The sequence below is a fragment of the Periplaneta americana genome, chromosome 6 (assembly GCF_040183065.1).
Source record: "Periplaneta americana isolate PAMFEO1 chromosome 6, P.americana_PAMFEO1_priV1, whole genome shotgun sequence".
In the NCBI taxonomy this organism is placed as follows: Eukaryota; Metazoa; Arthropoda; class Insecta; order Blattodea; family Blattidae; genus Periplaneta; species Periplaneta americana.
In genome coordinates, this window is record NC_091122.1 from 13,354,152 (window position 1) to 13,367,640 (window position 13,489).

General features: G+C 31.9%; 1 protein-coding gene across 1 annotated transcript; it reads right to left on the bottom strand.

The window, feature by feature from the left end:
- Positions 1-573: 573 nt before the first annotated feature.
- Positions 574-11,125, bottom strand: LOC138701002 (uncharacterized). Its single transcript, XM_069827480.1, has 3 exons — positions 10,804-11,125; positions 6,339-6,425; positions 574-3,537 (listed from the first exon to the last, which is right to left on the bottom strand). The coding sequence occupies exon 3, from the start codon at positions 3,525-3,527 to the stop codon at positions 1,428-1,430; it is 2,100 nt and encodes a 699-aa protein (XP_069683581.1). The 5' UTR covers positions 3,528-3,537; positions 6,339-6,425; positions 10,804-11,125; the 3' UTR covers positions 574-1,427.
- Positions 11,126-13,489: the final 2,364 nt, after the last annotated feature.

Below are 13,489 nucleotides of genomic sequence, written 5' to 3' on the forward strand. Positions count from 1 at the left end.
AAATCAAGGTACAGATTTGATAAATTACGTAGTATTAGATATACTCGTCATGTTTCAAAATTCATTGATGATCTTTTTCCTGGGTTTTCCCTCAACCCAATATGAGCAAATCCTGGGTAACTATCGGTGCTGGATCCCGGACTCATTTCACCGGCATTATCACCTTCGTATCATTCAGACGCTAAATAACCTGAGATTTTGATACAGCCTCGTAAAAAACTCCAATAAAATAAAATAAATTCATGATCAAAGAGGATGGAACAACTAGATAATACGCATAGTAGACCAGAGTCGGTAGTAGTCGACGTTACTCGCTGACCAATAAAAAAATATGGAGAAGGAGTACATATATAGAAAATGTGAATATGAAGAAAAGATTTTGACTAGCTTGGTTTAGACTGGGGATTTGGAAATTAAGAAATAATAGAGGCAATATACCTCAAGGCACATGCCCATTGTGTGGAAGGAGAGAAGATGACATTCACATTGTTCTTGAGTGTCAAAATACTGAAGATATACGTAAGAAATTTATAAAAGAAAAATTCCTTCAAATAAATAAAGAAATAGCTATAAAAAAGCTCATGAACATTAATAACATAAAATTGCAAAAGCAATTAGGTTTATATCTTTTTTTGGTTAAAAAAATTAGAATGGATAGAATAAAGGAAATAGATGTGAACGAAAGTAATTAAGAAATATATAAATAAATAGTGAAACAATTGTAGTGTATGTGTATATGTATGGGTATGTGTATATATGGTTCTTTCTCTTTCTTGTTATAGATGTAAAGTAACAAGTGTAGATGTATGGAGAAATACGAGGAAAGTCAACATCCCTTAATAATAAACAAATACACGGAAAATAAATAAAATTAAGGAATGAAGGCTTACCTACGAGAGAGAGCTTGTATGAACTGTATAAATACTTTTGTAAGGAAAGAGGTATGGAAGAAAATAGAATTAGAGATGATTTAGTACACTAGCTGCACATTGTAGAGTGAAGAGGGAAGTACATCTTAGAAAGGTAAACCAATACTGATGGTACCAATATTCTAGAATGAGTTGAGTCTTGCACAATAACTGAAAGCTAGTGCAAGACAAAACAAATATGTTAATAGGTAAAACGTAGAAATTGTATTTAAATAAGAATATATCTTTGTGTAAAATTGTTGTATGTAATGTGTCTGTGATCTATTATATATAATAAACCAAATATTATTTATTTACTCGCTGACCACTAGTCACCGGGCTGTACCAAGCCGTGTCAAACAAAAGACAATCGAAATGGTGGTAGTAAAATTTGCAACTATAGGCTATTCTTAAATAATTCACTCCATTAGTCAAGTGCAAGGTTTATGCGCTCATTTCATAAACAGACATACTCGCGTCTTAATTACTACCATTATAGGCTCGTTGCATAATGTACTATTAAGACACATTGTGTAACTGTAGAGCATCGTTTGTTTTATTTGGTCTTCTTTTACAACAGCGAAGAAAATACTTCTTGAAGTACTTTCTGAACTTGTTGCTTGCTAAATAAAGAGCAATTGGATTACAGCAGGCGTTTAAATAAGGAAGCAGCCATCGGCTGAGCGTAAGAAAAGGATGTTCAGTGTTGAGAAATAAAGTATCTGGAAAAATTCTGGAATATATGACATTGAGAAGGAAAATTTTGTTCCGGTTTTCGACAGTATTTAAGTACAGTGTCACTATGTAGTATGGCATGATGCTGACCATGAACACAATCACAAGACCTACAACGATTCCTGCAGTATTGAAACGTTGTGATAGACGAGATACGTTACTTGTAATTCCACGACTGCGTACTAGATGTATTGCTACCAACACGTAACTGGCACCCATCACACAAAACGGGAACACAGAAAATGCCACTGTAAGCAATATCAAAGAGTATCTAGTGTACGACAATGTATTTTTATCCAAACAATGACCAGGGCTATAGCGTACTATAAGAGAAGGAATGCAGAAGATGAAGCTGAGAACCCACGTTGCTAGGATACACAAATACGTGAATTTTCCCATTTTTCCAAACTTGGCTCTACTTTCGAAAGGACTGGCTACAGCGTAATATCGATAAATGCTCAAAACTGTTACAGAAAAAACAGAGGATCCTAAGCAAATATTAATAAAAACTTCGAAATTGCATATATAGCCCATAATATCCCATTCTTCTGAAAAATAGATCAATAGCTTGAAGAACAAAGACAGTAATAAAAAGAGTAGGTCGCTTAATGCTACATTGAAAACGAAGAAATTCGGCACTATACGCATTTCTGGATTTGCAATTATTGTGATCAACACACTCACATTCCCAATGACGCCAACCACAAGCAGAATAAATAACACAGACATAAAAGTCTTTCTTTTAATCACAAAATCTGCTATATCTTTATCTGGTTGTTGATATTTCGTTGAATTATTCTCCGGGACGACTGACTCATTACCCTCTAGGAACTTTATCTTTTTATCATAGCAGTATGCTTTCTCTAAAACCCCCCACCACATTCCTTTTACTTTTTCAGGTGTTGAACATGTTGTACGCTTAAATGTTTTCAATTCCATTTGGATTCTGCGCTCGCGATACCATTTCCAGACATCCAAAAGTCGACAATCACATTGTAGTGGATTTCTGGATAAATACAAAACTTTCAGCGATGAAAGATTTACCAAAATATTGACATCAACTTGCTTCAATTTGTTACTGTCCAAATTCAGAACCTCAAGTTTTCGTAAATGCCGAAACCACATGTCTGATAAGGATGATGTATTGCAAAATGATAAATCTAGTTCTATCAAACTCGGCACATTTAGCAGTGAACTATTATCTGGTATCAGAAGATCCATATTATTATCCAAATACAATCTTTCAAGCTGTACCAAGGGGCTAAATGTACTTGGATCAACATACGACAATCTATTTCTAGACAGATAAAGTTCTGACAGATTTGAATTGTGAGCAAAAACGTTCGCTTCAATGTAGGAAATTTTATTAGTATTCAAATTCAGTAACTTCAAAGATTGGAGATCTCCAAATATGCCTTCACGTAGTTCGCTAATTTCATTCGAAGACAGGGTTAAATTTTCCAACGATGTCAAATTTCTGAATGTGCCAACTTTGAGTTCCGTTATTTCATTGGAATCTAAAGCTAGATATTTCAACACTTTCAGGGCACTGAACACAATGTCGCTCACATTGGAGATCATACAATTTTTCAGACTCAATAATTCTACATCAGCACGAAAATTTCTGAGAAACATGTCTTTCTTCTGCACTATAAATTTGTTCTCGTCAAGAAAAAGTTCCTTCACATACAGATGGTTTATGTGTGGGACATCGGTAAGGTTGGCGTGACAGCAATCCATAGAATGATGCGAAAAATCATACAAGCAGCCTCTGGGAGAAGCGACGATATATATAGATCCCAGTACTGCCAACCACATCCCATAACATAGAACTGGTGCCAAAAGTGTAGCTACGAACACGACAATCTTCATTCCTGATCCCATGGTCTTCTTTCTGTAGAAAAATATCATATTTACTAAAATGAAATTTTGTATAAATTATGTGTGAAGTACTTCAAAGTATACATACGCCTGAATTCAATATCCTTATGGTCGAAAACGTACGACTAAATTTAAATGCAAGTAGCCTAAGTTGAAGGCTATCTTAATAGAACATCAAAGATTGAAGTGTGACAAACGAAGTTTGTCACCAATAATTGTAAATAATACTGCTATTCCATATGAGCTATTCCATCTCAAATCGACCGAAATATAGAGAAAATTGACCTTACAATTTCTAAATACAATGAAACTTTTTTTGTACGTAGAAAACTGTGATAAAATGCTTTGTGCAAAGTTTGAGGCATCAGAACTTCATAGTGTTTAAATTAAAAATATTTAAATGTATCGTATTTTCATAACATTAGCAACTTTAAACTGTTGTAGCTCCGAAACCATTTCGCCCAATGTTCAAAATCATGGTTTATTTTGATGCTGAGAAATTAAAGTTTATATTGACATATAAACAGATTTTTCTTACTCTTTATGGAAATGGAGAAATTTAGATTTTTCCTCATTAAGACGCCTTTGGCAAGGAAAAAATATTTTAAAAATATATAGGCCTAGTTAGATTTCGCATTGAAAGTACAAATAAACACATATTTTTTACTGATGGTATGTTCATAAGAAAGTATTGAAAATATCAAATAAAGAAAACCAATAGTACTCGCGTGAACTAACCAGCTGACTGTGAAACGGGAGCTAGCCGAGACAAGCAAGGCCAGGAGACAAACACGTGATGTGTCGTCTAGCAGTCATGACTGTGCTAACTTTAACACAGGTTTTCATAAACACAGGAGTAAAATTACGCCCAACGCTCGCTTATTTTCAGCTCTCGGCCAGTGCATGGGGTACTGCGCCGTTCAATTCTAGGCGTGTGAAAATAATCTATTTAATACCCTCGAAACTTATTGCCATACAACTAAGCAAACAATGCCGAATCCCTCTTAATAATGCAAGGTTTTTTCTCAATATTTTTTTACATTTTTACAAATGGCCAAAAAGCCTAAAAGCAAGTAAAATCAGATTATATGTCTCTCTGTACACAATAAAAATAAGGATTACTTCTTATCATAACCTACCAAATGTCAGCTTCAAAATGAGCTCTCGTTCAATGTTCTGCAGTAAATGGTTCCAGAGTTCTGAGCGCTGAAAGAGGCTTGTTTTTATAAAATACGCTAAATTTGTCGCTCAATAATACGAAAACCGTTTGACTTTCGATAGTATATTTTTCAAAATGCACTCCCCTCAGCACCTTGTATAAGTAGGGAAAAAATTAGAGTATAAAAAATGCGAGGTTTTTACTGATCGATTTCATATGGAATAGCCCATATAGACCTACGTCAACTATGAAGAACCTTGGCATTTATACGGATTGTCACCTGGAATTGAATGAACAAGTGAATCACACTTCTCCCAAAAAAATATTTTCAATTATTTACTCATTAAAGCGACTGAAGAACTTTCCTATTGATAAATTAAAATTAATCCTTGTAGAAACATTCATGATGCCACACTTCGACTACTGTGGTGCTATTGTATTGTATTGTATTGTATTGTATTTATTAACATTCCATGGTATTCATACATTGCTTTACAGCTAGAATATGGAACAAGTCAAAAAACTTAATACTATTATAAAGTCTTAATTTATAGTCACAGTCTAGATGAAATATATACAGATGAGATTTACAATATAGTCTACTAGTACAACACATAGTTTTAGTATCAATTTCATGAAGCGTTATTGAATGTCATGAATTCATCTACAGAATAGAAGGCGTGAGAAATTAGGTACTTCTTTAATTTGGCCCTAAATAATTTTATGTTTTGAGTTTCATTTTTTATATCGATAGGGAGGCTATTAAAAATTTTTACTGCCATATAACGCACTCCTTTTTGATAGCACGATAGACTTGACGATGGAGTATGAAAGTCATTTTTTTGACGTGTATTTATGCTATGAACTGTAGAATTAGCTACAAAGTTTTCACGATTATATACGAGGAAGACTATTAATGAAAAGATATACTGACAAGCCATGGGCATTATTTGTAGTTTTTTTAAAATAGTCCTACAAGATTCCCTGGATTTGGCACCTACTATTATTCCAATTACTCTTTTTTGTAATAGAAATATACTGTTACTATCTTTGGAATTTCCCCAGAATATTATTCCAAAACTCATTACCGAGTGGAAGTATGCAAAGTATATTGTTTTTAAGGTATTGCTATTTACTATCTTTTTGCATAGATCTAGTAGCAATTGAACTTCACTGATACTAACTTGGGAATATTTTTATTTTTTTTTATTTTAGTAGGTTATTTTACGACGCTTTATCAACAGCTTATGTTATTTAGCGTCTGAATGAGATGAAGATGATAATGCCGGTGAAATGAATCCGGGGTCCAACACTGAAAGTTACCCAGCACTTGTTCATGTTAGGTTGAGGGGAAACCCCCGGAAAAAAACGTCAACGAGGTAACTTGCCCCAACCGGGAATCGAACCCGGGCCACCCGGGTTCGCGGCTAGACGCGCTAACCGTTACTCCACAGGTGTGGAGTGCTGTATTAAGTAATCTAACTGCAAATTTGCGTGTGCATAATGCGTACTTATATATATGAAAAAGTGGCGTCTATTTTCCAGTGAGTGTCAGGAAGATTAATTTATTTTGTAGAAAGATTTAACTTATACCATTTGAAACAGTTGATTACGAGAGAAAAAGAAAACAGTTCATTTTCGTTATATAGGCTTACCTTGGTATCTAATTTGGACACCATCTGTTTGAGTTTGATAGATTAAAACTATTATTTGTTGTCTTGAAGTTTTTTATGCTTATGTTCCTGAAAAAAAAAATTGTGCATGTTAAACCTATAGCCAAATTTTCGCCACTGATATCTACGTTGTCTCTTTCAAGTTGTCAGCGTTGCTTTGCTACGTAGGCCTATAAGAGAGGTTGGGGGCACCAGATACTTCCCCCACCATTTGCTTATGGGCATGCTGCTATATGATATGACATGACATGGTGTACGATTTGATATATGGTATGGTATGTGATATATATGGTATGGTATAGTATGGTATGGTATATGATATATATGGTATGGTATGGTATAGTATGGTATGGATGGTATGTGATATGATGTGAGCCGTTCAGAGCAGAAGTAGTGTAAGTCAAAAATGGGTAATGAGGTTTAAAGTAAAAATACTGTAAAATACAGCGCAAAGTAGCAATTGAGATTTTTGCTATCCACTGACTACTAATACGAGTAGTTTAAATAACGGGTATTTTACAGAATGTTTACTGTAAACCTCATTACCCATTTTTGACTTACACCACTTCTGCTCTGAACGGCTCATATATGATATGATATGATATGATATATGATATGATATGATATGATATGATATGATATATGATATGATATATGATATGATATATGATATGATATATGATATGATATATGATATGATATATGATATGATATGATATGATATGATATGATATGATATATGATATGATATGATATATGATATGATATGATATATGATATGATATTATATATGATATGATATGATATATGATATGATATATGATATATGATATATGATATGATATATGATATATGATATGATATATGATATGATATATGATATGATATATGATATGATATGATATATGATATGATATATGATATGATATGATATATGATATGATATGATATATGATATGATATATGAAATGATATGATATGATATGATATGATATGATATATGATATATGATATATGATATATGATATATGATATGATATATGATATGATATATGATATGATATGATATATGATATGATATATGATATGATATGATATGATATGATATGATATATGATATGATATGATATATGATAGGCCTATGATATGGTATGATATGATATGATATGATATGATATGATATGATATGATATGATATGATATGATATGATATGATATGATATGATATGATATGATATATGATATGATATGATATGATACGATATATGATATGATACGATATGATATGATATGATATGATATGATATGATATGATATGATATGATATGATATGATATGATATGATATGATATGATATGATACGATATATGATATGATATGATGTTATGATATGATATGAGTATATGATATGATATGGTATGATATATAATATGATATAATATGATATGATATATGATATGATATGATATGATATGATATGATATGATATGATATGATATGATATGATATGATATGATATGATATGATATGTGATATGATATGTTATATGATATATGATATCATATATGATAGGATATGATATGATATGATATGATATGATATGATATGATATGATATGATATGATATGATATGATATGATATGATATGATATGATATATATGCGATATGATATGATATGATATGTGATATGATATGATGTGATATGATACTGTATATGATATATGATGTGATATATGATATATAATATGATATATGATATGATATGATATGATATGATATGATATGATATATGATAGTATATGATATGATATGATATGATATGATATGATATGATATATGATATGACATGATATGATATGATATGATATGATATGATATGATATGATATGATATGATATGATATATGTGATGCGGTGTGATGTCATATGTGATAATATGTGATGTGATATATGATACGATACGATACATGATATGATAAACTATATATGATAAGATCATATCATACGCAATGGTTTTGAAGTGTAACCTCGTATATAGGTCTAATAAAATATGAACGAAATAAGACTTCAATTATTGATTCCTTTCTAAGACAATTTTTTTTTTTTTAATCTTCTCCAAACATATCGTAAGTAGAGGCAAGGATATAAACTTCACAAAAAGAGATTTAAATTCCTTTTATGTCAGGTTTGTTTTAGTTTCAATATATTCTAATGTTATTTCACTGTCCTAAAATTGAATTTTTTGATGTACGAATTTGCTCTTCTATACCAACTTTGTGATACATGATATGATATATTTTAGGCTGATACCATAAGTGCCTGTAGACCTCCATGTTATGGTGCATTTTGAATTTTCGCAATGACAGAACGATTACAAACTCTCGCATGTGCAGCCTATATTACATAGCATTATTTAACTGTCATTTGAACGAACAGAAGCATTATTGAAACTATCATCAGAGTTAAGTTTTTTTGTGAGAAAACGAAGAAATATTAACTTATATTACAATAAAATAACCGTATCACTTAGATAGTCACAAATACATTAAAGGGAGAGGATGGTATTTTTTGGTGAAAAATGAGTAAATTAAAAAAAAAATTTTAATACACTGTGATATGTGTGGAATGCGTAACTTAACATTTTGTGGGTATTTATGCCCTTATCGGATGTTGAGTCGCCATTTTTAAACTTCCTGCGTTATGGATTTTTAAATCACTCGCCCACTTTTATTGTTGTTTCCGGTAAATTAAATTTAAAAAAAAATTGCTTTTCTTTAAAATACTCTTTATATGTTTGGAATGCACTGAATAACATTTTGTGGGTATTTGTGCCCTTTTCGGATGTTGAGACGTCATTTTTAAACTTCTTGCGCTATGAATTTTTATATCACACGCCCGCTTTTATCGGTTTCCAGTAACTTCATTTTTTTTGCTACATTGCCAGACAAAAATGGATATAATTTCTGAACTATTAAAGATACATGCATGAATTTTAGAACACACATTCTTTAGACTATTAGGAAACTTTTCTCTGTTACATAATTTTGTTAATTGATTTCATTTAAAAAAATATGTCCGTTTGTTTGCAAGGAAGGAAATCAGAAAATTGTTATTGCATTTTATTTGTTATTGTTTATTTTACAAACGTAGGGACTAATATCAAAATTCTGTTACAGACAGTTTGTAGAACATGCTTTTGCAAATACATTGCAGAAAGAAGTTTGAATCTATCTTTAAAAACGGTTTAGATATATCAGTTTTAGTACAGGGACATCACTTTATTTTTACCAACATTTTTAACATTAACCTGGCTATACTCGGAAACACTGTTGCCCCCTTCCATTACAGGAGTTTGATGTTACTAGTGCAATGTGTAAACAAATCATTTTACTAGGTATAGGAGGAGAGAAAAGTAGTGTATCCATTTATGTTGTAGGGAAATACGATATTAGGATTTTTAGTTTGTTCATCACTTTTACGGAATTTATCAAAATATAGTAGAGTAGTAACATTTTTTTTTTCAAAAACTCAACTTTTCAGGCGGCTATGTTCGTTATGTAATGTCCACTTTATTTAGCATATTAATTATTGATGTTAACATACAATATAGAGAGTGCATTTAAATTGAGGGGGTCATAAGTAAAGGGCTGTAAGTGCACTTAAGTTACTTTTGAGAAAATGGGGTTTAAATATTTAAGCTTTCGTAAAATCGGTGAAATTTTTATTTAAATTTTAATGTGTGATGCGATTAAAATATCCCTTTGCCACTAAAATTTTAGATAATTTAGCTTACACTGGATGCACTTAACTCATGTTATTACAAATGTCACTAGCATTCCTTTGCTTCTAGCCACCTCAATTAAAAAAAAAAGCTAATCTGAATTTTTAAACAAGTTGCTGAAAATGGTTGCCGTTCATTACAATTCAGGCTTCAATTCTTTACGCATGTTATTAAAAACATTTTGAAGCATATTCTCTGAAATTTAATTTATCGTTTTTTCAATATAATTTTTTAGTACGATATTATTAATATAGGTTCTTTCTTCTATAGAAAACGCAACCATATTTATGAAACACACTATACACTGCAGTGTTTACTTCACTGCTTGAAGACTTCGAATGCAACAGCGGCCGTAAGTTTGTGTGTCTGACGGGAGCAAGGACATTAGTGAAGGGGTGGGAGTGAAGTACATTCAGAAATGCAGGTACAATAAAAATGCAAGTAAAAATAAAATTATGTCCCTGTACAATCTTGCATTGGGGGTTTTTTTTTTTTTCAAATTTTAGCCCCAAATAATTTTTTTCAAAATATTTATATTTGGTTGAGTTGCCACAGCTATGAGCTCTCTACATACAAAAAATAATATTTTACACCAAATAGGAAAAAGTTTAAAAAAAATACCATCCTCTCCCTTTAATTCTCACAGAAACTTCATGCACTACTCACCTTAGTATCTTAACCAGCTCATAACAGAAATAATATGATTATAGCACGGTCAGTCGTTAAGAAAACTGGAGCTATGTCGTTCTGCTACAACTTTAAGAACAGACCTAGCCCAGGCGTATGCAAGACAGCAAGATGTAATCTTTGAAGGAAATGTTCCAACCACCAATTCCTGCATTAACAGGAACTGACATTTCTTACTAATAGTAATGTACAAACCTTACAATAATGTCGGCGAATGAAATAAATAAGTTACTCCTATGTGAAAGAATGGATTATGTAGGTCTAATGTAAATTATGTGCGTCATTTCTAGGAATTCATTTTTTCTTTCTATTTATTGAGTCACAGTTTTCCGCCGAAGGGCAGGTCCTTCCTAAGAACCTCTCTCAAACATCCTTAATCTCTGTTCCTCTCTCAAAGTGCGAGTCCAAGTTTCACAACCATACGGAACTGTTTTAATAAATTCTAACTTTCAGATTTTTTGACAGCAGAATACATGACAAAAGCTTCTCAACCGAATAATAACAGGCATTTCCCATATATATTCTGCGTTTAATTCCCTCCCGAGTGCAATTTATATTTGTTACTGTCGCTCCAAGATATTTGAATTTTTCCACCTTTGTGAAGGATGTATCTCCAATTTTTACATTTCAATTTCGTACGATATTCTGGTCACGAGACATGATCGGGGTTTATTTCCAAACCTATCGCTTTACTTCCTTCATGTGAAATATCTGAGTTTTCCTTAATCGTTCGTGGATTTTCTCCTAACATATTCACGTCATCCGCATAAACAAGAAGCTGATGTAATCCGTTCAATTCCAAACCCTCTCTCATATCATGGACTTTCCTAATGGCATATTCTAGAGCAAAGTTAAAAAATAAAGGTGATAGTGTATCTCCTTGCTTTAGCCCGCAGTGAATTGGAAAAGAATCAGACAGAAGCTGGCCTATACGGACTCTGCTGTAAGTTTCATTGAGACACATTTTAATTAATCGAACTAGTTTCTTGGGAATACCAAATTCAATAAGAATATCATATAAAACTTCTCTCTTAATCGGGTCAAATGCCTTTTTGAAATCTACGAATAACTGATGTACTGTACCCTTATACTCCTTTTTTTTTTTTCTACAATATCTGTTTTATATGTAGGAGTAAACATCCCATGCCTGTGAAAAGTACGCCAATAGTTTTAAGAAAATGGACAGAGATAATAACAGTGAATCACTTACCGCTAAATGGAATATCAAGGCACTGGGCAATGTGCGCATGTCAGGATTTTTTTTACTGTTACTAGAACAGTCACATTCCCGATTATACCCACCACCAGGAAGACCGATATTATCACCACATACGAGTAGAGTATTTCAGAGGTCCGGTGACTGTTAGAAAAAGTTTTGAAGTCGTAATGCAGTCTTGCGATGGCGACTAGTACTTTAGAGCGAGAGCTCATTTCTGCCCGCTGCGCGCGCTCGGAGCTCTTTTACCTTTAAACATTGCTAAAGGATGTACAGATCTTAGAACACAGCGCATCATGACGGAATGGAAGCGCTTAAAGCTTTCAAGGAAGAGTGGAAGATACAATATTTATGCTTCGAACATGGTGATGAAGTCCAGTGTTTGTTGGGTAAAAAATATATAATTTGCAAAAAAAAAAAAAAACAACATAAACCGGCATTATGAGACGCAACATGAAAAAAATATATAGGCATTATTCAGGAGAAAAGAGAAATAAATTGCTTTCGGAATTGACATCGAAGGTAAATTAATTTACATTTGGGTCAGTAGACTGTATCTAGATTCTTTTATTTCTTTATTTTAAATGTATTGTTGATGTTTTATTTGTTGCTTGTTTCTGGATATTTACTTATTTTAGACTACGTGTTTCTTTAATTTAGAAATAATATTTTATCTTTGACTGCACTTTAACTTATGCTATTACTAAGCTTTAAAAGCAAATTCACTTTTATTCCAATAACTATTTTCAGGATTTTGAGCAAATATGAACTAAACATTTTGAAAACTTTGATGCAAGGAACTTTTTTAGTAACGTGAATATAAAAATATACTTAAAAATATAATTTCAAAACTATTAGACCTAATTGCACCAAATGTTGTACAGATGATATTATTATAGATCTGTTTATATAGTTTAAATTTCACAAATTTTGGCCGAAAATTGTGGAAGTTTTAAAAATCATACATATCCCCTTAAATGATTGATCCCAAAAATTACGATGGCTCTCATTATCTTAATTTAATCAATTTGTTTTTTCGTGTTACGTGCATCTCACAAATCACTCTAAGAAAACTCATTACATAATCACGACTGGAGAGTAAGGACTACATTTTCACAATCACACAATCAATATACTCTGTTTCAATCAATACTGTCATTATTATTTTTTCAACAAATACTACTTAGATATCACACACGTGGAGCAGGTAGACTCTATTAATTTCTCCTAACCAATGAAGTGAAGTATTTACATATTAAATAATTGCTGTTAACAATAAAATGGTTCACATACAATTAACTTTTCCTATTTCTCTTTTTCTTCCTAAAAAAAACCTTTCCTTTGCGATTTGTTTATATATGTACATGTATATTAAATAACTGAGTAATTATCCCTATTACATAACCAGAAATTTAGTAACTCAAGTTATTGTAATAATTGCTGCCTTTA